General features: G+C 48.8%; 2 protein-coding genes across 2 annotated transcripts in view; one reads left to right on the top strand and one right to left on the bottom strand.

Moving 5' to 3' along the window:
• RELA (RELA proto-oncogene, NF-kB subunit) overlaps positions 1–20,256 on the top strand; it is a 32,988-nt gene extending 12,732 nt beyond the window's left edge. The window contains exons 2-11 of the mRNA XM_028711031.2: positions 4,084–4,125; positions 10,026–10,177; positions 11,290–11,438; positions 12,171–12,262; positions 13,097–13,231; positions 13,883–13,987; positions 14,983–15,195; positions 15,768–15,848; positions 16,540–16,614; positions 17,882–20,256. Of these exons, the coding sequence (XP_028566864.2) occupies positions 4,084–4,125; positions 10,026–10,177; positions 11,290–11,438; positions 12,171–12,262; positions 13,097–13,231; positions 13,883–13,987; positions 14,983–15,195; positions 15,768–15,848; positions 16,540–16,614; positions 17,882–18,495 (1,658 nt within the window). The 3' untranslated portion in view covers positions 18,496–20,256. The remainder of the gene's footprint in view (positions 1–4,083; positions 4,126–10,025; positions 10,178–11,289; positions 11,439–12,170; positions 12,263–13,096; positions 13,232–13,882; positions 13,988–14,982; positions 15,196–15,767; positions 15,849–16,539; positions 16,615–17,881) is intronic.
• Positions 20,257–22,470: 2,214 nt separating this feature from the next.
• On the bottom strand, positions 22,471–26,125 carry C16H11orf68 (chromosome 16 C11orf68 homolog). The gene is made up of 2 exons (XM_028711034.2): positions 25,858–26,125; positions 22,471–24,220 (listed from the first exon to the last, which is right to left on the bottom strand). The coding sequence occupies exon 2, from the start codon at positions 24,203–24,205 to the stop codon at positions 23,468–23,470; it is 738 nt and encodes a 245-aa protein (XP_028566867.1). The 5' UTR covers positions 24,206–24,220; positions 25,858–26,125; the 3' UTR covers positions 22,471–23,467.
• Positions 26,126–26,176: the final 51 nt, after the last annotated feature.

Genomic DNA, 26,176 nt, shown 5'->3' on the forward strand with positions numbered 1-26,176 from the left:
CACCCTTTTACCACCTTCAGAGCATTTTTTTTCTGTGCTGCAGGGTAACCACAGCCTCTGGTAGGGCAGTCCAGCCTTTTGATCTTTTTCTTCTTGGCGTTGCTTAACATTAGCAGTTTTAGCTTCCGTTTCACATAGGGGAGGCCCACATTTGTATCCTGGCCTCTGGTTGTTGCGTGCGTGCAAGCGAGCCTGCAGTTCCATGACACACAGGCCTGCCTCCCACCTTTTTCTCTTTTCTTTCTATCGCTCTCTGCTGGTGGCTGCGATGGACCATTGGGGAGGAAGTCTTTATTCCAGAAGAAAGAAAGAGAAAAAGCATGCTTGAAAGTCTTCCACCTCTTAGGCCGGACCTCCTGACATGCACTAAACAAAAAGGGGTGGGGAAACCTCTCTGGCCTGGAGGCTGAATGTGGTTCAGCATGCCTCCCTTCTGGGCTTGAGACTCTTCCCCAGCCTGAGGCCTTCACTTGCCCTGGTCTTTGCCTTCCTCCAGAACTTGTGTCTGTCTGAAATGTGTCCTAGACCTGTGTCTTGCTTGCCTGGGTGGAGAGAAGTGTGGGTGCTGACCTCTCGGCTTTGGCGTGGCTGGAATATAGCTGGAATTGTGCCTTCCATATATATTTCTCTGCCTGCCACTGGGATGTGGCCCCTGGAAGGCTGCTTGCAAGGGAATTTGGCCCTTGGGCTGTAGAGGTTTCCCCTGCCCTAGGAGTTTTGGGGCTCTGGCAGGCTGGGCTCTGGCAAGGGACCCCTCAGTTAAACCCAACTCCATAAATACTAAGCACAAGGTGTTCCAGATTTACTTTGCCAAAGTACAGAAGGTACAGGCTTTAATCAGACCTTGTGAAATAAACATATGAACTCTTTTTTTCATCTTGAAGAGCAGGAGAAAAACACTTAAAAGTGGTGGCTTGGTAGCTGTTTGTTGGAACTCACAGGGGAGATTTTTAGTGAGAAATTGCAGAGAAACAGCTTGTTAACACAGCCAGCTCTTGCTATGTTGTACAGAAGTTTCTTTTGGAAAACTGGGAAAGATTAGACGAAACTGATCCCTCATTCAGACATCTCAAAAAAAGTCACTGCGACTTAACTCGTTCCATTTGCACCTGTTTGAGTAGAGCCATGGGTTTCTGAGTATGTGCAGAGCTCCTTGCAGAAAGGAGGTTCTGGAAGGGGGGGTATAAGGCAGGAATGGGGGAGCCTGTGGCCTTCTGGATGTTGTTGTACTCCCAAGTCCCATCAGCCCTAGCTAGCATGGCCAGTGATCATAGGAATTGTAGTCTAGCAACAACTTCCACCCCCATTGTAAGTCCTTGCAGGGCCTTGAGTCACCTGATTTGAATGGCTCCAATAGTGTTTCACATACTTATATGAATTTGAGATCAGTAAAAGCCTGCCTCCTTCCTTGGAGAAGAGTGTGGTATCAACCAGTGACAAAATCTGTGAAATTAAATATTGTAAGGAGCCAATCAGAAATTTACTTAAAAGTAATCTAACCTAGAGGGTTCCCTTCTAAATGGTTCTGAACATATACTACAGAATAACAAGCCACTTCAGAAAAAAAGAGAGGATTAAACTAGATTAGACATAAAAACCTAAGGTATCTGTTCTCTGTCTTGGAAGCTTTGTGTGGAAGTTCCAGCTCCCAAACACGCTTTTGTGATCTTCGGCCAGTCCAGACTAGAGACCCATTTCTGACTGCCAACCAGACCATCTTTCACATTTTCACTTTTGATTTAAACTTAATAGTAACAGGCAGTGTCTTGCCACACTGAGGTATTGGCATGCTAACAAGTGAAGCTGTATTCCAAGTATTGTTAGTCAGACTTCGGGACACTTTTAATAGTTGTATCCTCTTTTGATTTCTGGGGGTTTTCTCTTCAGTGAAGGCTATGGTAGACATTAAGCAAGAGGGCAAGTCATGCTCAGTTCTTTTTTAAATAAATTTTATTAAAAGATTTTCCTGGTTTACAAAAGTACATGCATTGTCTCTTTTTTCAGGTTGTAGAGTCTCTTTGTTACAGATCAGTTACATTTGATATGAGACGTTAGTGTTGTATGTGGTATAAGGTTGGGGAAGGGGGGTGAAGCATTCTTTTACATTGTGTACGTGTGGGGTTTTGTGTCAGCATCAACTGGGTATGTTCTCTTCCTATTCGCTTATTACATTTCCTCAGTAGTGAAGTCATGCTCACTTTTACAATGGTTGCGTTTTCTTAATCAGAAAGCCTTTCTGTCACTTTCTCGCTTTCCATAACTTTCACCACCTCCTTTCTCATTTCTTCTCTATTTAGCTACTTCTACTTTTTCTCCTGCGTCGCTAGTCTTGCCTTCCCCCCCCCTCAGTTTCCACCTTCTCTTTGCTCTCGCCTTCTTTCGCCATCTTTTCTATCACCAGGTATATCACTGTTGCCTCTTTCTCTCTTGCTCAGCCCTTCTTCCACATTCTCCTTACCTTCTCAAAACACTTTTTGCCCTTTATTTTTCTTGCCTTTTTCTACTTCCTTTCACCTGTGGGTATTCCTGTCTCTCTTCTCCCTTTCCTTTCTACTCTGCTTACTTTCCTCCCCCGTGTCACCTTCTCTGCCAGGTCAGTTTACCACTCTGTGGACTCTTGCCCCCCCCCCCATGTCAACTTTCCGGAAATCAGGATGAATAGGATTTATGGGAAAGGTTCATCACCCTCAGAATACAGGTGGCCGCTGTACTTTGTTTCCCCTTTATCGGATGATGGGAAAATTCCTCAGATTCTCACATACTGAAATGTGTGTGTGTGTGTGTGTGTGTGTGTTGGGGGAACCACAATTGTGGGAGAGTTAATTCCCCCCTCCCCAGACTAAAATTAGGTTTGGGGAGAATCTGTTGACTACAACGCTGTCGCCAGTGTGGTGTCAGGTGGCGCCCTTTCAGTCTTTCTCCTGGTGCTCCAAAGCCTCTGAGCATGCGCACGGACACACACATGGTATTGTTGACCCTTGGCCATAAGGTAGCGAGCACAGTTACTTTTTAAAGGGGTAAGAAAGGTCCACAGGCCTTAAGCAGGAAGCTGGAAAAGTGACTCTCTTCTCCACTTCCTCTTTCAGCTCTATGTGCTTTTCGAGGTTCAATATAAGTCAGCCGGATCCAACTTTTACCCTGATCTCTTGGAAGCATGAAGTGCACGTGTATCTTTTCTTTCCCGTGTTTCGGGAGAAGAGACGCAAAGGGGGTAGCAGCACCCACAGCGCTTGCTTGAAAATCAGAGTGCGCCGACGTGGCCTGAAAAAGTTGGCTGCCAGTCAGAGGGTTCCTTTCAAGCTTCATTGCAAACAGGGAATAAGTGGGAGGCCTCTGTGATCATTTGGAGAGCGGAGGAGAAGCATCCTTATATCCTAATGCCTGCTGGGGAGGTGGACACTGAGCTGATCCTGTTAAGCAAGAGTGCAGGCTTGGGATCATTTCCTTAACTGCATAGTGTCAAGTGATCATGAGCAACACACCTTTTGCTTGGCAGACCGCAGCGGTTGAAGTAACGGCTGAAGTCTTTACAAGGCTAATGCTGGGTGGTCAAGCTGTGTGGAGTTGCTGCCTATGTATGGATTATGTATTGAGTAAGACATGGCATTCAGTTGCTGGTGGGGGGGGGGGGGACTGTAGCTGAGTGGCAGAGCACCTGAATGTCCCTGGTTGAACCCCTAGCATCTCCAAGTACAGCTGACAGGTTCCTGTCTGAAACCCTAGTGGAGAGCCCCTGCTGGTGCAGATGCCATTATTTTTGCCATCATAATATTATCTTTATCATTATCATCATGACTGGAATTCATATCCTTCCTTCTCCACAAGGCTCCAGGGAAGGTCACAACAACATGCAAATACAATTTGCAAATGGAAGAACGGGCTGGGTCCTAAAACATACCTCTAATATCAAAGGCCAGGTTAAAGAGTTGTGTCTTCAGCAGGTAACATCAGCAATACAGTGAAGGTGCCAAGTGTGCTTCCCTGGGGAGGGAATTCTGCAGCTTTAGGGCTGACTCTTTATAAGCAGTTTCGTGCTTTCCACAGTTATTCATGCTGGTGTTTTGTTTTCTTTCCTTCCTCCAGATCTCCTGCCGTTGTTGTTGCAACATAACTGGGGTCTTCCAGGTAAGTGGCATGTCTTGGTTTCGTGTTGTTGTCATTCATATCACAAATGGCAGTATTTCCTGGGAAGTTTTGAATTGGGGAAGGGGGAGGATAGTGCCCCTCAATTTTCCACTTCCTTAATGGAAGGAGGGGATGCGGGTGGCGCTGTGGGTAAAACCTCAGTGCCTAGGACTTGCCGATCGTATGGTCGGCGGTTCGAATCCCCGCAATGGGGTGAGCTCCCGTCTTTCGGTCCCAGCTCCTGCCCACCTAGCAGTTCGAAAGCACCCCCTAAGTGCAAGTAGATAAATAGGTACCGCTTTATAGCGGGAAGGTAAACAGCGTTTCCGTGTGCTGCGCTGGTGCTGGCTCGCCAGAGCAGCTTCGTCACGCTGGCCACGTGACCCGGAAGTGTCTTCAGACAGCGCTGGCTCCCGGCCTCTTAAGCGAGATGAGCACGCAACCCCAGAGTCGGACACGACTGGCCCGTACGGGCAGGGGTACCTTTACCTTTACCTTTACCTTTACCTTATAATGGAAGGAGATGGGATTTAAGCTTTTCTTAGAACTTATTATTCGTTTCAGAATAACACAACCTGATACCACGCACTTTGCTTATGTTATTTATTTTATTTAAAAGCATTTATAAACTTAATAAAGATCTAAGTCGTAGTGTTGTTTTTGTTTAAGAAAAAATGGAAGCTCCGTGGCACTGAATTTACAAATGTTTATAACCTTTATGTTCTCCCTAAAACAAAAAAGTACCCTAATTTACAGTGATTTTAGATTTTATTAGTATCGTATTGGTATCTTTTGAAGCATTTTGTAAATATGTTCACTACTCGTGGTTTTATGTTTCACCTCAGGGAGTTTTATTTCTGCAAGCAAGAGCAGAAATAGTGTTCCCATTGCAGTGGTTTCGAACACTAGTTTCAGAACTGCATTGGCCCCCGAGGGCTGCTTTGAAGGAATCCCACATGAAGGCATGACTTAAGCAAAAAATATTCAGTAACATACTTTCCCAGACTTTTCACCATTTCTTTGTATGTTAAAATACTGGTGTCGGGCCACCTGTTGCAAGACTTCTTAGACAAACTCAAAACAGTCAGTTCAGAAAAAAACAGAGGCATGTTCTGAAACACTGAGATTTCCTATATCACTCATTTGAAGTGGTAAAGCGGCTGTCATAAAAAAATATAATAAATGCAGGAGTAGGGTTTATGGTGGTGAGAAAGGAAAAATCTTTAATTGCTGGGTGCTGTTGGCACCAGAAATTCAGCGATCCAGCTTTACGCAGTAATATATTTACTCTCCAAGAATCGGAGGATACAGTATTTGTGAATTTCCTCTACTATGAGCTAGATCTTTTTGTCCAGGATCCTATTCTGGGGTTCGGGATCCTGTCCTGGACACTGTACTGCTCCTGAAGCCATGCACACATTTGGTATATTATTTTTAGTGTTCTAAGAGATGGTCCCTCTGTTTCTTTTACTGCATCCCTTACATCTGGCTGCTGCGGAGACAAAAGCTTTTCTGGCTGTAAAAGATGCCGAGTCAGGAGTTAAAAGTTTTTCCGGGTAGAGAGATAGTGATTGGCTGGGGCGGGGAGTAGTTGTTGGGCATGTATAATTGGTGGTGGTGGAGCTTCTCACATGGGTTGGCTGAGCTGCCTTGTAATGTTGTGGAATGCTGCTCCAGCAGGGCAGGGAACAACTGTTGGAATGCTTGCAGTCGCTGTCTGGCTTCTGTGACGGAAGGGGCAATGGTCAAGAGACAGACAAACATGTAAACCTCACTCGGGGTGACTAGAAGAGCAGAAATAAGTTGTGGGCCAAGCTAAGGAGAGCAGGGGCTTATTGGGTTTTGAATAAATCAGTTTCTGATTTCTAAGTCCTAATTCACATCTTGGCTGGGAGGTTCTGTGACTGGAGCAGAGAGAAAGGACTTATAGTCCTTGTTTCCTGGCTTCGCAGTGTCGGTGGAGGGTGAGGTCATTGACTTCTGGTGGATGAGGATCCTGCTGTACTGCCTCTCCCTGTTGTGGGGATTTCCCCTGGCTTGGGAGAGTTTCCTAGCTTCTCAGGTTGATCCGCCCTGCATTTTAATTCTTTTTTAATAGCCCGGGTGAAGGAGTCTGGCGCGGGTAACACAGGGGTTACTGATTCTGCCAAGCAAAACAGATGGGTCAGGCCACAGTTTTGGAGGGGTGGGGCCTCTGTCCCTGCACAGTGGAAAAGGCAGTTACCATCTGCTGCCAAGCTTGGCTGGACTTTGCTTGTGCCTGTGACTTAATCGAGTAGAAAAAGAAAAATTCCTGTATTGCTTCAAAGCTTGGATCGGGAAATCCCCAAGTTTGGGGGGGGGGGAGTTGACTCCCAGGGGAAACAGTGTGAGAGCACAGGACAGAGTGAAAACAGGGCCCCTTTTGACAAGGGGGGGGGGAGCAGGAGGGGACACAGATTGGCCTGCCTGTGTGACTTTGGGAACATTCCTTTCTCTGCCCAGACAGAAAGTTGGCAGGCAGTTCTTAATTTTCAGGGAAAGTACCTTTTGTTGTTGCTGCAAAACCCAGCAAGGGACAACTGCATTTAGGGGGATTGGAATAAGGTGGAGAGGCTGTTTCTTCTTTCTCTCTTAAATGAAAAGTATTGAGAGTCAGCCGTTCGCAAGGTGTGATGTGTACCTAGGGGCACCTTGCCCACCACCAAGCGGGCTCAGGCTTCTGATAACACTCGCATTCATTTAAAAACCACTGTATGAAATGCCGCAAAGCAATTTGTTATTAACAATGTTTTTTTAAAAATCATATATGAAACGATTCCAAATCCGCATTCGAGGGGCGGGGAGCACAAAAGGCTCATTGAAAAAGGAAAACCTTCAATGGCGTCAAAAAATACAGTGGTACAGTGGTGCCTCGCAAGACGAAATTAATCCGTTCCGTGAGTCTCTTCGTCTTGCGGTTTTTTCGTCTTGCGAAGCACGGCTATTAGCGGCTTTAAGAAAAAGGAAACAAACTCGCAAGACGTTTCGTCTTGCGAAGCAAGCCCATAGGGAAATTCGTCTTGTGGAACGACTCAAAAAACGGAAAACCCTTTTGTCTAGTGAGTTTTTCGTCTTGCGAGGCATTCGTCTTGCGGGGCACCACTGTACCTTGGTTAAGTACTTAATTCATTCCGGAGGTCCGTTCTTAACCTGAAACTGTTCTTGACGTGAAGCCGCCAGAGCACAATTTCTGTTCTCATCCTGAAGCAAAGTTCTTAACCCGAGGTACTATTTCTGGGTTAGCAGAGTCTGTAACCTGAAGCGTATGTAACCCGTTACCACTGTATGTATTTATCATGCGCTTTTCTCCCAAAAGCCATTCCCCTCCGCTTGAATGTTGGATCTAGTTGGGGGAAAGAAAGTCTGTATGCACTGACACAGCTGTTTAGAGCTGACAGCTAGCGCTGGGGTTTGCCTTGGATTAAAGCCCCATCTCAGCGCTATACATGCATCTCAGCGCTATACATGCCACTGTATTCTGCTCTGGTCAGACCTCACCTGGAGTACTGTGTCCAGTTCTGGGCACCACAGTTCAAGAAGGACACTGACAAACTGGAACGTGTCCAGAGGAGGGCAACCAAAATGGTCAAAGGCCTGGAAACGATGCCTTATGAGGAACGGCTAAGGGAGCTGGGCATGTTTAGCCTGGAGAAGAGGAGGTTAAGGGGTGATATGATAGCCATGTTCAAATATATAAAAGGATGTCATATAGAGGAGGGAGAAAGGTTGTTTTCTGCTGCTCCAGAGAAGCGGACACGGAGCAATGGATCCAAACTACAAGAAAGAAGATTCCACCTAAACATTAGGAAGAACTTCCTGACAGTAAGAGCTGTTTGACAGTGGAATTTGCTGCCAAGGAGTGTGGTGGAGTCTCCTTCTTTGGAGGTCTTTAAGCAGAGGCGGGTGGCGCTGTGGACGCGGGTGGCGCTGTGGGTAAAAGCCTCAGCGCCTAGGGCTTGCCGATCGAAAATCCCCGCAGCGGGGTGAGCTCCCGTCTTTCGGTCCCAGCACCTGCCAACCTAGCAGTTCGATAGCACTCCCGGGTGCAAGTAGATAAATAGGGACCGCTTAGTAGCGGGAAGGTAAACGGCGTTTCCGTGTGCGGCTCTGGCTCGCCAGAGCAGCGATGTCACGCTGGCCACGTGACCCAGAAGTGTCTCCGGACAGCGCTGGCCCCCGGCCTCTTGAGTGAGATGGGCGCACAACCCTAGAGTCTGTCAAGACTGGCCCGTACGGGCAGGGGTACCTTTACCTTTTACTAAGCAGAGGCTTGACAACCATATGTCAGGAGTGCTCTGATGGTGTTTCCTGCTTGGCAGGGGGTTGGACTCGATGGCCCTTGTGGTCTATTCCCACTCTATGATTCTATGATTACTTATTTCACTCATATTCATTGCATTTATATATCTCCTTTTCTTCAAGGGGGTGTATGTGGTTCTCCCCGTCATTTAATCCTCACAACAGCCCGGTGTGGCAGGTTAGGTACACAGTCATGGCTTTCCCACCCCCAACCCACATCCCGAGAAACCTGGGAACTGTAGGTGGTGTATTTTTTAAGGGTGCTGAGGGTTGTTAGGAGACCCCTGTTTCTCCTCACAGAGCCACAATTCTCTGAATTCCAAGTGAAGAGGGGTTGACTGTCGAGCCATGCTGGGAACTGAACCTCTGGGAGGGAAATAGGGGTCTCCCCATAGCTCGTATCCCTCTTAACAAACTACAGTTCCCAGGATTCTTTGGGGGAAGCCGTGTGTGCTTAAAGTGGTATGGTGCTGCTTTAAATGTGTGGTGCAGATGAGGGATAAACCGGAGATGGGGAAGTCGTTGCTCTCCAGATGTTCCTGGACTAAGGTTCCCATTTCCCCTGACCATTGGGCATGCTGGCCAAGGCTGATGAGAGCTGGAGCCCAGCAATGCCTGGAAAGTCACAGGTTCCCCATCCTTGCTTCAGACCATATTCTGGGGGTCCCAGCACCATCTCCCTATTGCGGGATTAAAGCCTGGCACCAAAGAGAAATTGAATTAACTTGGGAGAGAAGCCTGTCGTTTTCATTTTAGGAATGGGGTGGCTTTCATTAATAGCTCATTTTGTATTTAGCAAAGTTTCTGTAATATGATAAAAACAGTAGGCGTAATGCAGTTCTCCAAATACAGATAAAATCAACAGGTGTGAGAGCAAATAAACTAACTGTGATAAAATTACATGTCTTAGCAGGCTGTGCTACACAACAAAAACAATTTTAGCCGGTGTTGAAAGCAGTGCAATGCAGGTGCCTGACTAGCATTAGTATTATTTGCTATTGATGAGGTGATTATCACTGAAAGAATCGAAGCACTTGGATTTGTTGGTGTGAGCTCACACCTCCAGAGTTGGTGAGAATCTATGTATAGGGCATTGTATTTTATTATTATTTTTTGTATGTAACTTACCTGTTAGTTAGTGTTTCCCTGTTTTGTGTTTGTAATGCTTGCCCTTGAAAATAATAAAAATTTCTACATACACACACAGAGAGGGGGAGAGAGAGAGAAGCATTTATCAACTGCAGCCTGGCTTGTTTCAAAAACACACAATAGCCAAGTGTTTCTGGCTTCTGTAGGGGGGTGTCTCTTGGTTCTCTTGATCTCTCCACCTGAGAGTCCTGTTTTAATTGCTGTTTCTGTGGGATTGATTCATTGTGTATTTTAATCATGGATGCTTTTCATGTTTTAGTGGGGGTACGTTCACATTTTCATGTCTGCACACCTGTTTTTTATGCTCTGAAAACCACTTTGAATCCTGTTTTCGCATTGAGTGGTGTATAAATAAAAAACGGCAACAATTGGTAGGATTTACTAACAATTTATATAATACTAATATAGGTGTATCTTTTGTCTCCCTCCAGACCCTCCCGCAAGCAGCACTCCTGTCGTGGAGATAATTGAACAGCCCAAGCAGCGCGGCATGCGCTTCCGCTATCAGTGCGAAGGGCGGTTGGCTGGCTCCATTCCCGGGGAGCGCAGCACAGACACCACCAAGACCCACCCCACCATCAAGGTCAGCCCCACAGCACTTGGGAGTGGGGTAGGGGGTTCTTCTAGAAATAAGTGTTACTTAGAAGTCTTTGGGGGGTTGAGGGATTGAAGCAGGGCTTGTATGTGTGGTCATGGGAGTGTGATTTTAAGAATAAAAGGCATCGTTTTAAGGATACAGTCATACCTAGGATTACAGATGCTTCAGATTGCGTTTTTTTGGGTTACGGACCCGCCAAAACCCGAAAGTACCAGAATGGGTTACCTCCGGTTTTTTGCGGTCGCGCAAGCGCAGAAGCACTAAATCGCAACCTGCGCGTGCGCAGGCGCGCTGCTGCAGGTTGCAAACGCTGCGGGTTGCGAACATGCATCCCACACAGATCACGTTCGCAGCCCGAGCCTCCACTGTACTTTAATTGCCCTTTGCGGGGGTGAAGCCCCTGACACCGACTGGTGTGCTGGCATGGAATGATCATAAACATTCCAGGCTCTGGGTGAAGGAAGAGGTCATGTGTCATTCTGCGGGAGGGTAGGACTCATACCAACGGCTTGCAAGTTTCAAGAATGGAGATTCCAACTAACCATCAGGAAGAACTTTCTGACAGTAAGATCTGTATGGACAGTGGAGTGGACTCCCTCTGGGAGTTGTGGACTCTCCTTCATTGGAGGTTTTTGAGTGGAGGTTGGAGGGCCATCTGTCACATATGATCTAGTTCAGATTGCTGCATTACAGGGGGCTGGACTGGATGACCCTCAGGGGTCCTTTCCAACTCTACAATTCTGTGGTTCTATGACTCTTGGGGGTTTCAGGCAGCCCTACCTGGAGATGCCAGCGGGGATTGAATCATGCAAGGCAGTTGCTGTACCTGCCACTGAGCTACATATCCCCATTTCTGCAGCGCAGGGAAGGCCGTACGACCCTACTCTGCAAGGTTACTGTGAACACTGGACTTAAGAGATGCTGAAGCAGCAGCAGCAGCTCTCCGGGGTTTCAGGGGCGCAAGGTGTCTCTCCCAGTCCTTCCTGGAGATGCTATTGGGGATGGAGCCAAGGGCCTCCCACATGCCAAGCAGATGCTCTGCCTCTGAGCTGCAGCCTTTGCCACACATCAGCTCCCCTTTTGCTTTTTGCTTTCAGATCCACAACTATACAGGCCCAGGCAAGGTCCGCATTTCGCTGGTCACCAAGGAGGTCCCCTACCGGCCCCACCCGCACGACTTGGTGGGGAAGGACTGCAAAGAAGGCTATTATGAAGCAGAGCTGTCTCCAGAGCGCTCCATCCACAGGTGAGCGGATGTGGGAAGGGGAGAGAGCTGGGTATCTGCCCCCCCCCGGTCTTTTTCTCTGGCCATTTGGGAGGATGATTTGGGGGTGGGTGTTTATTTATTTGCATCAACCGCTAGCCATTGCCGTCTGCAAACAAAAGTGCAAACATAAGCACAACTTGAGGGATGAAGCTGCCCAACTAAATGAACAACTGCAGTGTCTCAGAGAGCGTATCTTTGCCCAGCCCTATGCAAAGATGCCTTTGGGGTTGAACCTGGGGCCTTCTGTGTGCAAAGCAGGTGTGCTCACTGCTGAGCTACTGCCCTTCCGCGACCACTGCAGCCGCAAAGTCCAAAATAAAAAACTACGCAGGTTAAAACCCAAGAGGAGGTAGTTGTGGGCCATGTTTTGACAGCGGCTGCTTGAAGCTCTGCAGGTTTCACTGTCGGCCATTTAACCTTGATCTGCGAGGAGAAAAGTTAGCGTGAAAAGCAGCCGGGCGGCCCAGTGCGAGTGGGGCGCTTGGCTCTTTACACGGGAGTCTGTACAAAGAATAAAGCAAGCTTAGATGGGCCAATGTTAAGAGCATCACCATCTCCACGTGAAGGTGGATGATTTGGGGATCTTCCTCGCTGGTGTTTGGGGAAGCAGCCGTGCTTCTCTCCCGATGCCTTTCGCCTCCTTGTGCCTCCCTCTCCCCCTCCCTCCAAGCTGCACACTGACCCCTGCCTGCTCCATGTGCTCCTTCCCAGCTTCCAGAACTTGGGAATCCAATGCGTGCGGAAACGAGACCTGGACAAGGCCGTGGCCAAGCGGATCGAAACCAACAACAACCCGTTCAATGGTGAGGAGCGCTGTCGGACGTGACAGTGGTCAAGGGCTTTGTGGGGGTCTGGGGTCTGTTGTTGGAACGTGAGAAGCTGTCTTGGACTAGCTCAGACGATTTCTCCCACCTAGCTGTGCATGTGATGACCAGCAATGCTGCTTTGGAGTCTCCAGCAGAGAAGGGCCTTTTTTGCAACCTGCTGTCTCAGAGATGCTGCAATGCCAAGCCGGGGGGTGAAATGCGGCCCCCAGGCCTCCTTGTTTGGCTCTTGGGGCTCTCCCTAGACCATGCCCCTCACTCACCCTGATTCACACTGTTCTAGACCAGCTAGAATGTGCCCTTGAACTTTGATAATGCCTCTTGCCAGGATGGAGAGGGGTGTACAGGTGTGCCTAGAAACTAGCCTTCTGTAGAAATCTAAAATTCACACCTGATGTTCTGCCCACTCTTTTGCTTCTGGCCCTGACAGTCCCTGGCATGTGGCCCCCAGAAGATTGCCCAGGAGGGAATATGGCCCTCCGGCTGAAAAGGGTTTCCTATCCCTGTAAAAGTAGCAGCTAAGCCCAACCATCGTCAGACATACCAGGGTGCCCTCCAGGCTCAGATTTGCATTCATTGCTCTGTCTGCTACTGGCATACGGTCCCTGAAATGTTGCGCAGGAGGGAATCTGCACCTCAAGCTGAAAACAGTTGACCCACCCCTGTGCTGCCTCGTTCTCTTTAATTGTCATTTCCAGGGGTTGAACCATCTAGATGCAGGTGCACAATTTTTACTTCCCTTTTCTAGACTTAACTGTATTGTTTATATTTCTTGCTCTCTCTCTCTCCCTCCCCGCCTGCCCCTGATTCCAGTGTCCATGGAAGAGCTAAAAGGAGACTATGACCTGAACGCGGTTCGGCTCTGTTTCCAGGTGTGGATTCAGGATGCAGGCAGTGGGCGCTTGGTCCAGCTGCCCCTGGCAATCTCACAGCCCATCTATGACAATCGTGAGTGCTAACGGGGGGTGGCTCTGACGCACACCCCTACCTTTATTAGAGAGGGAGGGACCAACCAGGGATGGACAGTGGAGCAGACCCAACACTGATCATTCATTGGTTTTTGATTTTCGCATCCTGCTCTATCTGAGGTTCCCAGAGCAACTTAACAGCAGCTTCTTCATCCAACAAGTAAATAAATTCTATCCCTGAGGAAATGGAATGGATGCAGATCAGAGTTAGGTGCACTAACTACTTGATTGAAATTAATGGGGCTTCCGTTAAATCATGATTTGGAAACCCTGGAGAGCTGCTGCCAGTCAGTGCAGGCAGTTCTGAGCTTGATGGACCAATGGTCTGACCAGTAAAAGGCAGCTTCAGATGTCCCTTTTCAATTCGGTCCTTTGTTCAGAATCATGAGGACTGGGATATTTATTTTTCCACAAAGGTCCACAGTGGTGGAGCACCTGTTTTGCATGCAAAAGTTATCCAGTTCAATCCCTGGCATCTCCAGGTAGGCTGCCTGAAACCCTGGAGAGCCACTGCCAGTCAGTGTATTCCGTACTGAGCTAGATGGACCAATGGTCTCCATAACACAGCCTCTTGTATTCCCTCACTGCCACCGAGTCATTAAGACGGCCCCGGCGCCCTCTCTTTCTCCAGGTGCTCCCAACACAGCCGAGTTGAAGATCTGCCGTGTGAACCGCAATTCAGGGAGCTGCCTGGGTGGAGACGAGATCTTCCTCCTCTGTGACAAGGTCCAGAAAGGTAAGAGATGCCTCCCTTTTCAGTGCAGGGTTTTACTTCCATTGGCCACCTTGGGCTTTGGAAGAGATGTAGAGGTCAAGCCTTGGAAGAGGCTGCAAAGGACTTCTGGACAACAGCAGCAAGGGTTCAACTTTTCATGTGTGTTTCCCTTTCATGGTGTTGCTGTTGTTGTTTCGTTGTTGTTGCTGTTGCTGTTCTTATTCTTAAGGCAGTTTTTAGTGTAGTGGGGAAAACTCAAAAAGCCCTTCCAGCCACATCTTTGCTCATAACAATGACTGAAACCATCTCTAAAGCCTCCTGTGTCTGCCAACCCTTTTAAAATCCTCCCTAACTTATGCATTTTTAAATGCAGGCTCACTATAGTCACCATGTGGCCAAACTGACCTCTTCGCTTCCAGCACTGTTTGCCCACTTCAGTCCTGGGCTTTTCTGTGAGGTTTGCCCTGATGTCACAGCATCTCGCCCAATGGCAGGCAACTTCAAGGAGTCAGCTGATATGTTCAAAATGTTAAAAGTCTTCCACATTTTGTTTGGTGTGTGTATATGGGTATTTTGGCCTGTTGCCTTCAAAAAGTGCTGTTGGCCATTTCTCAGTTTGGGAACAGGAGATGATTCCACATTTGTGGTGAAAGGAAATAAGACCAGGTGTTGGTATTTCCCATTTTGTTCTTTCCCCCACCCTTCACACCAGCAAGGGGTAGCAACAACCACCAACCTGGGTGGCTTTAAAAGAGGATGAGACTCGGTTCACCCTCCGCTGTTGGAGGCAGAATGCTTCTGAGTACCAGTTGCCAAAAATCACAATTGGGGAGAGCACTGTTGCATTTGGGACTTTCTTTCAGGCTTCCTATTGGAGCACCAGGCCAGCCACTGTGAGAACAGGATGCTGGACTAGATGGGCCATTGGCCTGATCCAGTTTCAGGACTCTCCTTGTGTTCTTACGTTCTCAGTGAGTCTGAACCCCTCAATCCTCCCCCCCTCGCTTCCTTTGCAGAGGACATTGAAGTCCGCTTCTTCAAGGACTCTTGGGAGGCAAAGGGCTCCTTCTCCCAAGCCGACGTGCATCGCCAAGTGGCCATTGTCTTCAAGACCCCGCCGTACATGGACCAAACCCTTCGGGAGCCGGTGACAGTCCAGATGCAGCTGCGTCGCCCATCCGACAAGGAAGTGAGTGGGCCCATGGAGTTCCGTTATCTTCCTGATGAAGGTATGTCCTCTCTTGCATGCTCAGGTTCTAAGCTCTATGAGTTTAGGGTCAAAGCTTTCAGCTGTGAGCCAGCTCAGAAACTCAGGTGTATGTTAGGTGCCAAAGGGCTCCCTGAATCAGGGTTACAGTTGCCAAAACAGAATGCCTAGTTTTCATTTTGGGGCCCAGTGGCTCAAAAGACATACTTTTCAATGTGAATTTTTGCTTCCTGAAATAAAGTTCTGATTGCGCAGATGAAATACCACAGAGAGAATTTGAAAGGGTGTGTTGCTAGTGTGTGAAAGCAGGCAAGATCCAAGGATCCCCAGGGATGCGCCTCCAGGTGGTGGAGACGTCAGGTGCCTTCCTGGCACCTGGGCCATCTTCACTTGCTCACAAGTGGCCAAAAATCAGGAGCAAAATGCGCCCAGTGCCTGGCGAATTTCAGATGCCGCTGTGAGTGTGCAGGCGTGATTCCCTGACTCCAGCTCTCCTGTTACTCAGTGGTTGCCTATGATTGGAGGGTACATTATCAGCTCCCTTTCAAAGCAAATGTGTCCTTATTCTCCCCCCCCCCCTTTCCTTTTGGACAGGTGACTTCAATCGTATTGACGAGAAACGCAAACGGACCCTTGGCACCTTCAAGAACTTTGTTCAGAAAACACCCTTTGCAGGTAGGGCTCGAGTTAGAGGGGTAGAAGAAAAGGGTGGTGTGGCTGGTTGAAGAACCTTCAGGGGGGTGAGACATTGGCGACTGGGCCCCATTTGGGACTGTTGGGGCAGAAGACAGGGAGACCAACAGGAAAGCAGAGCCCAGAGCCCATGGCAGGTGGAGCCTACTCCTTCTAGTTTTGTCCCCATCCTCCTCCTCCTCCAACCAAGTTCTGCAAGAGCAGGGCTGTGGAGGAATATCCCAGCAGGCAGAGCCACCCTGTGAGTTGCTTGCAAGTAAAAAGGCAGGCAGATGGACTGGCTGAGGCTGAGGGGGCCGTGCCCTGCTCTTCTTAGTACACTGGCCTCCAACAGAGAGGAGCACAGGAAGTGGTATACCTTGGAATCTCATGAGACCTGGGTTTGATGTTGCAGGGGGGATACTGCTTCCTCTATAGCTCAGTAAATAAGAGCTCACACTTTCCATACAGAGTCCAGGTTCAGTCCCTGGCATCTCCTTTTGGGAGGATCAGGGAGCAGGTGATGGGGAAGGAGCCCCTCCCTCTGCCAGTCAGAACAGGCAATACTAAGCAAGAGTCTCCCTCACAGTGAGGGTTCTTCCGGTGTCCATACATGGGGGGGGGGGGGTTGAAGCCTTGCTGGGCTCTTGGGAGGATTTTGCATGTTCTGACCCCTTCCGTTCCCTCCCAACAGTCGGAGCTCCAGAACCTCGCTCCCAGCGCCGCATTGCTGTTCCCAAACATGGCCTGGCCCGGCCCAACATCAGCGGTGAGAAATGCCTAACCTTTCCTTTCATGTAACCCTTCTGTCAAGTTAACAGCTTGCTTACGAGGAAAATTGGTCTGGCTGGGAATCTTGTCCCATGATGTCAATATGGACTAGCATCTTAGGAGTTGTATATGTTCTGTTCAAACTGTTGGTTGGCATTCATCTCCTGTCCACCCTTCCGCCCGCTTAAAGGAGAAGGGAAAGGGGCTTTTTAAACCTGTGCTCATTGGCAGACGAGTGGAGATTAAACCCTGCTACCTAGGCTGCAAGGTCCTGTTTTCTACTGGGAACAGGGCAGTGCACCCAAAGCAGGATTGAACCCTGTCCTCCAACCCAACAGCTGGCATCACCATTGGTGTCAGTGGGTGTGATGGGCCAAATTGGACCCCATGGCAGGCCGAGATTGACTCGTGGTCTGAAGGCTCCCCACCCTTGCTCTAAGCTATTTATATTCTGTGCTTTCAAAAGAAAAACATGTAACACAATCTGGCAGTTTCCCCCATTGAATGATGACTGGAACTGTTGCTGTGGGAGGGGGCACAGAGCCTTGCATGCAGAAGGTCCCAGGTTCAATCTCCAATGGCGTCTCCAGGTGGGCCTGGGAAAGACTCCCTGCCTAAAACCCTGGAGAACTGCTGCTGCCAGTCAGAGTGTAGACAGTACTGAGTGAGATGGGCCCCAGTGAATCTGGCTCAGCAGAAGGCAGCTTCCTATTGGCTTGCTTCTAGGATTTCACTAGGAAACATACACTTATAAAGTCCACAATCACAGCATTTAAATCTAGAAACTTGTTGGCAAGTTGTTGTTTTTGAAAGAGAGAAAGAAAATGCCACATCTGAGTGGATGTTGCAGCACTGGCTCCCAGCAAAATTGGGAGCCACTCTTGGGAATGCACTTCTTCCCTCCCTTTCCCTTAACACAGTATTTCCCAAACTTGGGTCTCCATCTGTTATTGGACTACAACTCCCATCATCCCTAGCTGGGAAGACCAGTGGTCGGGGATGATGAGAACTGTAGACTGGAAACTCAAGTTTGGGAAACTCTGCCTTAACACATGCTAGGTGTTTGCATTGGCGCCGAGGTTGCTTCTTAGTTTACAAACCATGGCTGGTGGGCAGATCCTGCACCAGCTCTGAGATCCTCTGGCCGGTAAACCCTGGCCAGCTGGGAGTCCAGGAAGGTCAGGAAGCCCTGGCGCTTCTCTCACTGATGCAAGAGTGCTGATGTGTCCTTTGCCGTCATCTCCTCTCTCTGATCTTCCTTGCAGGTGTCCCAGGAATCATGGGAGCATCAGGGCAAACCCCACTGCCCACCTCCAAACCCCAGGCCATGGTGCACCCTTCTCCCGCCTACTTCACGGGGCCCAGCCATGCCCCACTTCCAGCGGCGGCTCCTCCTCCGACCGCAGCTACGCAGTCCAGCTTCAGCACGGTGAACATGGAAGATCTGTCGGGCCTGGGCGTGAGCCATCGGGTCCAGCCCTCCGAGTCGGAGGCCGAGGCCAGCATTGCAGACGCCTTCCTGCACCTCCACTTCGAAGGGGCGGATGCTGGGGGCATGGAGCTCGGGGGAATCCTGGATGATGCCCCCTACACCAGCCTGGAGGGGATTAACACAGCCGAGTTCTGCCAGCTCCTCACAGAAGGGGCCGCCCAGCAAGCACTCCAGGACAACCAAGGCACTCTGCTGACCTATCCAGAGTCGATCAGCCGCCTGGTGTCCCAGCGGAGAGCCCAAGGGGAGCCCAGTGGAGGGGGCGGTGGCGGCGGCTCCGGTGCCAGCTGCTACAATGGCCTTCCGGGGGCCCTTCCTGCTGAGGAAAGCTTTTCCTCCATGGTAGATTTTGACTTGAACTCTCTTCTGAACCAGCTGAACTCATAAGGGTGGAGTCACAGGACCACCAGCTTCTGTCCCTGGGCTCCAGATCCCGGGTGGCCCCTTTGTTTGCGTAGACTTTGCCAACTTAACTCTCCCCCTCTCTGGTGGTCCCCCCCCCCCCCCGCTGGATGGAACTATCCTTCAAGGATGTGTTTGGGTGGGGGCAACCTCTAGGTTCTTGGAACATGAGGTTTTTATAGGCCTGGACCATTGCTTTTAGGCAGAGGCGAGGTCTCTTTCCTCCCTGCCACCAGTGACGTGGGCGTTGTACATTTGGTAACACGGCGGAGCCAGTTCTCGCTTCCCTACTGAAGGCTTGTTTTCCTTCCAGAACTATGGAGCTTGTGTGTGTTTTTGACTGTTTGAAGGGGAAGAATCTCTCCTCCTTCCCATGGTTGCCTTCTGAAAACTCGCCAGCCGGCACCTTCTCCTCCTCATGCCAAACAAAACATTATTAAGGGGGAGCGGAAGCTCAGAAGCCTTAAAGAACTGTGCCAGCAAGCAAAAAAAATCAGCAGGTCAAACCTGTTTCTAACCTTTTTATGAAAAGCCACACAGTTCTAAATGCTACAGTAGCTGTACCAGGATATTTTAAAAGCAAAGCTACTTCTGTACTGTTTCCGGAGTGCCTTAAAACATTGCCCAAGGTTCTTCTGGTGGGTGAGGCCTTCCTGGTGAAACCCTACAGCCATCTCCAGGGCCGTGAGGGTTTGTCCCTTCTGCCCATGTTTGAAGAGGCGGGAAGAGTTGGAATCGTTTGTTGGTCCTTTGCTGTAGAAGGAATAGCTTAACTCTAGCAGGCTGTTGTGGGTATACAGACATGGGACTTGTGGTGGCAAAACACAGGCTATTTTTCAACCTTAGTGTCCTTAGCCTTAACTGGGGATTTGTGTCAGTCTCTGTGGCACGCACACAGGACTTCTTCCTCTTAAGATAAGGGGTTTTTTTAAAGCCAGAAAGAGCAACAAGGCTGTGAGGGGTAAGCCAGCCTCATGGATGAAAGGGATGCAGACCCAGTCATTCTGCTCTAGGCCTGCACCTTGCCTGCCAGTGGCGGGGGGGTGGGGGTGGGGATAAAACAATGGGAAATCGCATGAGGATGTAGGCGGCGACTTCTTTTTCCGTACTCAAGCCAACTCTGAGCCTTTCCGCTCAGAAAATAATGCCGTTACTATAAGGGGGTGCAATGGGACATTTGGTGCCTTTCTCTTGCAGGCTTTGTTTGGCCCTAGCCCTGCTCAGTTTCCTCTTAGGGTGAGGGCTTGAGACCCTCCACGTGAACCCAGTGCCTGCCAGCCCCCAAATCATGCCACCCCTCCAAAGAAAAGCAAGACAGCTTAGGCCACGTAGAGGGAAAGCAAGCTAGCAGGAAGCAGGATAATCTTCCCCTTCCTCAGCGGGAAGATAGACCAAAAGCCTCAGATGGCTGAACTCAGACACAAGGTCTAAAGCGGAAGAGAGATCCAGTTATCCCAGGTTAGGATGCAGCCTGCTGCCAACAGGGTCTGGTGGGGAAAGCAGCTGCCAGGCCAGCAGGGGCAGCCAAGGTTATGTCCAGGGTGGGGGTGGGATTGCGCCTTGTTTTTTAAATACTATTTGCTGCATTTTTTTAAGGGTGGGTGGGTGTGTCAAGATAGTTAACCACTTAAGTGCTGTTATTGGTCCACAGTTGTCTCACTCTTCTTTTTTTGTTATCTGATGTGGCAATTCTTGCTTTCTTCTTCCTATAGCAGGTTCCTAAAAATAAACAGAAGCCTCAGCCTGGCAGTTTTCTTTTTATCGTGGAATTGGGGTGTGGTTTCCGTAAGGACTTGTGGAAGGAAGATCTGGGAACTGTGGCCTTAATTTGCAGGCAATGTCACCTCAAATCAGTACAGTGGTGCCTCGCAAGACGAAATTAATTCGTTCCGCGAGTTTTGTCGTCTTGCGATTTTTTTCGTCTTGCGAAGCACGGTGTCGGGAAAGTTTTGGGAAAGCTTCAAAAACCTCAAAAAGCTTTAAAAACCTCAAAAAAGGCTACCACACCGCATTCTATGAGTTGCTCCTCGAAGTCAAGTCGCAACTGTATTAACGGTGTTAAGAAAAAGGAAACAAACTTGCAAGACGTTTCCGTCTTGCGAAGCAAGCCCATAGGGAAAATCGTCTTGCGAAGCAGCTCAAAAAACCCTTTCGTCTAGCGAGTTTTTTGTCTTGCGAGGCATTCGTCTTGCGAGGTACCACTGTATTGGTATTCTCCCCACCACCACCCCACCCCACCCCAGTCACATAAAATCCAGAAGCCATGGGGACTATTAGGTTCTTAAGAGGGCAAATTGGGAGCCTTCCCCCAGGAAGCTGTCATGTCCCATCACTCCTGACCATTGACTATGTTGACTGGTGCTGATGGGAATTACAATCCAAAACATCTATCTGGTAGGCATCAGGCTGGGGTAGTGCATTATCATTTAGAAGCATGGATAAACCCTATTGTGCTGCTTTTTAAAACAAAAAACAGCTTAGTAATTCCTTATTTTTTCTCGCTTCCTGGGCTGTTGTATAACTGCACACCAAAAGAACACTGGAGCATAGGTGTGCCCGCACACCAAAGGAACACTGGAGCATAGGTGTGCACACCGTATAGGTGTGCCTGTTTTCTTTTAGGTTGTATAATTTATTGTGATGTTCTGATTTTTCATTTTGGCTTTGCTGGTGCGAAGAGTGTTACATTAAGCACCCAACCTCTTTGCATCTTGCTCAGCCAGCCTTCTTGGCTCCTAAGCTTCTCCCTCCCATTTCCCAGCTGATCAGAATATTTTTGTTTAATGGAAAGAGGTTCTGGAACCAAAACCATTTTCTTTTATTACTTTTGCCTGCACTCCCATAGAATTATGACACTTATGAACACTTATCTAGCTTTTCTTCCAAAACATTAAATAAGATATCCCTATCCACATGTACAATTTGCATGAATCAAGCAGGGAAGTAGAAGGTGCGGTTTATACATGCATCATGCTCTTTCCCTAAGCCCAGGCGTGGGGCAGCTTAGGGCTCTCTAGATATTGCTGGACCCCCAGTTCCCACTTTCCCTGGGCTTCTTTGGCCATGCTGTCTGGGGTTGATGGCAGCCATGTGCCCCTGAAACAAGCTTACATTTGTATCTTGAAGGGGAGAAGCTTCCCAAAAAAATCCCCAAACAAACTGCCCTCAGTTAGAAAGGCTACCTGAAATGGTAGTTGCATGCACAAGCTAGAAAGCAAATTCTGACTACTGGACAGCTGCTTCACATAATTCATTTTGTGGTACGACTGGTTATTTGAAGAGCATGGACAGGGTTCACCATAGTGCAAGAATGTTCAGGTCCTTCCTTCAGTTCCCGAAATGCAGAAACGTAGGAAGTTGCCTTATACTGTGTCAGAACAATGATTCCTCTTTCAGTACTGTTTACACTGACTGGCAGCAGCTCTTTGGGCTTTCAGTCGAGGAACATTGCCAGCTCCACTTGGAGATGTCATTGGGGACTGAATCTACTGCTAAGCCACAGCCCTTCCCCTCTCAAGGATAACCATACTTAGTCTGCATAATAAGGTTGCCATATTTCAAAAAGTTAAAATCCAGACAAAAAGTTGGAGGTGTTTGTTTGTTTGTTTGTTTGTTTGTTTTGCAAAATCTAAAAAATGGAAGTTGAGCTTTTGGGGGGGAATTCACCAAAATATTGACTTCCGACATGAGTTGCCGTATGTCCGGGTTTTCCAGGACAATTTCAGCCATTTCCACCCAGACACTGCTTCTGACTGCCGTATTCTGGCCATGTCCGGCAAATTCCAGACTTATGGCAACCCTAGTATAGAAGCCTCTTTAAAAATTCAAAGTTTCCTGAGTAGGAACTAGCTTTAAATTGCAAGTGAGGCAATTCAAAGACTGGTGCCAGCTGGCCTGCTTGCCTCTTCCATTTCCATTCTCTCTTCCCACACACCCTCCTGGCAATAAACATTCAGCAAGAAGACAAAATCACTTTATTTTTTAAAAACCTATTTTACAGGTAGGCAAGTGCTGCTGAATCAAATTTATTTTCCACAGCCTCAAGAGGAAAGAAATGTTGAGAGACATTCCCTTAAATGAGTAAAACTTGTTCTCCCAACACATTTTGTTGGGATAGTGTCTATGTTTAGCCCCTCTTTCAAAATTACACAGCACCTCCCTGGTGAACCATTAGTAGTTTCTGATGAAAATTTTTCCTAGAAACTACTTTTCCCAGGCATTATGGCAGGCCTGGGGAACCTGTGGCAAAATTAGATGAAACTGTTGGAAGCAAGAATATCCAAACTTTTGTGTTTCACAGAACTCCCCATAGTCTGCTTAGATTATTCTACAAGATGGGAATGTTTTGCATTGTTAGAAAGTATGACGCCTCTTAGCACAGAGGTAGCCAAACCCTCCAGGTGTTTTAGACTAAAACTCCCATGGTGAATGGTCAAGGATGCTGGGAGTTGCAGACCAAAGCATTTGGAAGACACCGTGTTGAGTATTCATATCCTAAACATGCAAGGATTTGTCAAATAAGAGATCATTTGACTTGCCACCCTTTTCTTTTTGACTGCTACAGCAATCTTTCTACTGACCTGTCATTAAATGGGAGTGTGTGCATTTATTTTGATACCCAAAGTGACTGGGGAAGGGGATATGAAAGCAAACGCACAGGCAACTGAGGAAGAAGTGCAGTGATGCACTCCTGGTAAGAAGTTCTTGAAAACAAGGAAGGCAGCACACTCCATTGAAAGATAAATTCAGGTGTCCTTAAATGTGGCTGCAGGAAGACCAATGCAGGCAGCTGCCACCCAGTGCTGAAATCCTGCCTCCAGCATCCCTGCCAGCCTGTGCTTGGCAACTGTAATGTGGTCTCTCTGAGGGGGAGCGAAAGGGGAGGGGCACTGGGACCTGTAGCTCCCAGCCACAACACCATTCCCCTGGAAGAGCCACACATCCAAAGGAACACGTTTTAAGTCACTTCCATGTTGTTCACTTTGTTGGTGATGCGTGAACGCCGAGGGATACATTCCAAATCAAACTTACTTTCATAGATGGTGGGGCAAAGGTGCCAGCGGTTGTCTCGGTAGATGCCCAAGTAGGTATAAACATCAGGCTTGTAGGACAACAAGCATTTGACCCCTGTGGTGCGGATCACAGCATCGGCCACCAGCACCTGCTCCTCATTTGTGAAGTCGTCTGTGTATACACAGATGACCTGCTTGCGCTCCGAGTCGGGGCAGCAGGGGCTGACCTTGGCCACGCCAATGCGCCCGTCGAGCACCGCACGGGCAATGCCACACCAGGCATGGTCCACCTTGAAGCCACTATCCAGGTGCATGAGCCACTTCCCGGTCAGCACTCGCCGGTTCAGCGCCAGCTCCTTGACCATGTCGAAGGTGATGTGGCGCCCGCTGGCTTGCAGCAGCTCCCAGTCCTCCTGCAGCCCTACCACATCGCCAGCTTCAGGACAGAAACGGGGCCCATACACTGCTATCCAACCCACCGGCTCAGCATTGCACTCGGGGTCACCAAACCGGGACACACGGGACGGTTGGTAGGTCTGCAGCCACTCCTCGAATTCGGCCCGGGGAGTCTTGCGAGCATCAAAAACTACCCAGGGGTCCATATCTGCCGCCATGGACTCAGCAGCCAGCTGCTCTGCTGCAAAAGCACTTTCCTTCCCTGTCTTATCATCCTGGCTGGACATGGCACTGCAGGGCACCTGACAAAGAAGGAGAGGGCAAAGCAAAATGTAATAAACGAGGCAGCCTGCCTGGTCCCTGCTGTCATATATCCTAGCTTGCAATGTTTCCTTCCTTCATACAACTAGCCAACAAGGCAAATTCTCTACACAGTCCCATTTTACAGATTAGAGAATTGAGGCCAAGCCTCACTCGCCCTGAGGTCATTACCAAACGTGTCCAGTAACTATTTAGCTGTAACTGTAACCCAGCTTGGAATTTATAAAACAGGAATTCTAGAGTGAGCAGTAGCAACTGAAGTTCACCACCATCACACATACTTTTTTTTTTTAGTTACTCAAAACTGCTGGGCAGTATGGTGCAGAACACTAGCCTTGGATGTGAGACCTGGCTGCAAACCCCAGCTCAGCAGGCAGCCTTCTACAGAAAGTTACTAGCTCTCTGCTTGATCAGCCTCAAAACCTTGTTGCAAGGATAACAGAAGAGCAACATGTACTAGAAGAAGGGAGAGGCGCATGTCTGAAACACTGAAGAGCCTCTGCCAGTCAATTTAAATAATACTGAGCGAGATGCACCAAGGGTCTCAGTATAAGGCAGCTTCCTCCATTCCAACCACAATACGTTCCAAGTAGTAAAAATGGAATACAAATAGTTAAACATTTTGTACACACACACACAACCCTTTCAAGCACTACGCACCAAGGGTTGGATCCAGGCTTAGTCACTGAATTCAGTAAAGTTTAAGTTAGTAATGACTTAACATTATCAATGTAAAAGCATCAGTATAGTTTAATGCATGGGGAGGGTAGCTCAGGCCCAGCAGCCAAATGCAGCCTTCCAGACTTGGCTATCTGGCCCTCTGATCTATTCCCCAATCCAGACCCTTCACTCAACCTGCTTCTCACTACAAACGTTTCTGCCTGGATTTCGGGCTTTCGAATTTTAGTAGCGCCCTGTGAGGTGCCAAAATTTGGTGCATATCCCCGCCACTCAACTTCATTCTACTTAATGGTTGTGGCATCCCTCACAGTGCCCTCACAGCCCGGTGCCAGTGCAGGCAAACCTGCTCCCCTAAATCTGCCTCTGCAAGATGGGATGTGCTTTTGAACTGCTTGTCTGGATGGAAGATACGGAGGGGTGTGCGACTAGCCTACTGTGCAAAGGTAAAATCTGCATTTCAGCCCACATTTGCCTCTGGCTTTGCTCATCATTGCCATGTGGCCCAGAAAGGAACGCGACCCCTTTAGCTGCTGATAAAGGTTTCCCACCCCTGCCTTTAAGACATATTTACCATTTGCCAAGGCAACACTAACTGCAGCAACGCAAAGGGTGCTCCAAAGACACTTTTAATTGTGGAGGGGAACCTACAAAAACTAACCACATGCAGACCTACGCAGCTCCTCACTTAGGGGCCGTTTTAGGCAGCATTAAATTTTAGTCTAAGGAAGGAATAGCAATAAGCTGGTTGCAGAAGGAGCGTGGCTGTTAAAAACAACAACACTGCAGTGACTAAAGAAATTGCCAGTGTCAGCTGGTGTGTTAAGGAGTCGCCCAAAGGAGCTTATGGGAAAGGGTGGGGAGTATGCCAAAAATAAAAATTAAGCAAGACCCATCCAGGAAGTTTCCCCCTCGCTTAGGGCTGATAACACTGGCCTACCTTGCAGGGCTGCTCAGCGTAACAAGAAGCTTAATGGAGGCCAAGCATTCCGAGCACCGTAAAGCGAACCGTTACTGGCAATGACTGCCGTGAGCGGCAGGCGTTGGAATAAACAGGCAAACGGGAGCCCCCTCCATTCTCTGACCCTCCCCGGCGAGACAGAGGAGCGCGAGAGAGCGGGCCTCTCCTGGCCCCTCCAGAGAAGCCGCCGCCGCCGGAGCCCCTTTCGCAGCAGCCTCGCCTGGAGTGGCGTTGCCTTACCAACGGCCTGGCGTAGGCGGCCCGGCGCGCGGCACAGCCCGGAAGTTATGCGGGGAAT

This window comes from Podarcis muralis, chromosome 16 (genome assembly GCF_964188315.1).
Source record: "Podarcis muralis chromosome 16, rPodMur119.hap1.1, whole genome shotgun sequence".
NCBI lineage: Eukaryota > Metazoa > Chordata > Lepidosauria > Squamata > Lacertidae > Podarcis > Podarcis muralis.

Excerpts from the sequence above, each read along its gene's own strand:
- C16H11orf68 (XM_028711034.2), bottom strand. The coding sequence starts at position 24,205 with ATGTCCAGCCAGGATGATAAGACAGGGAAGGAAAGTGCTTTTGCAGCA.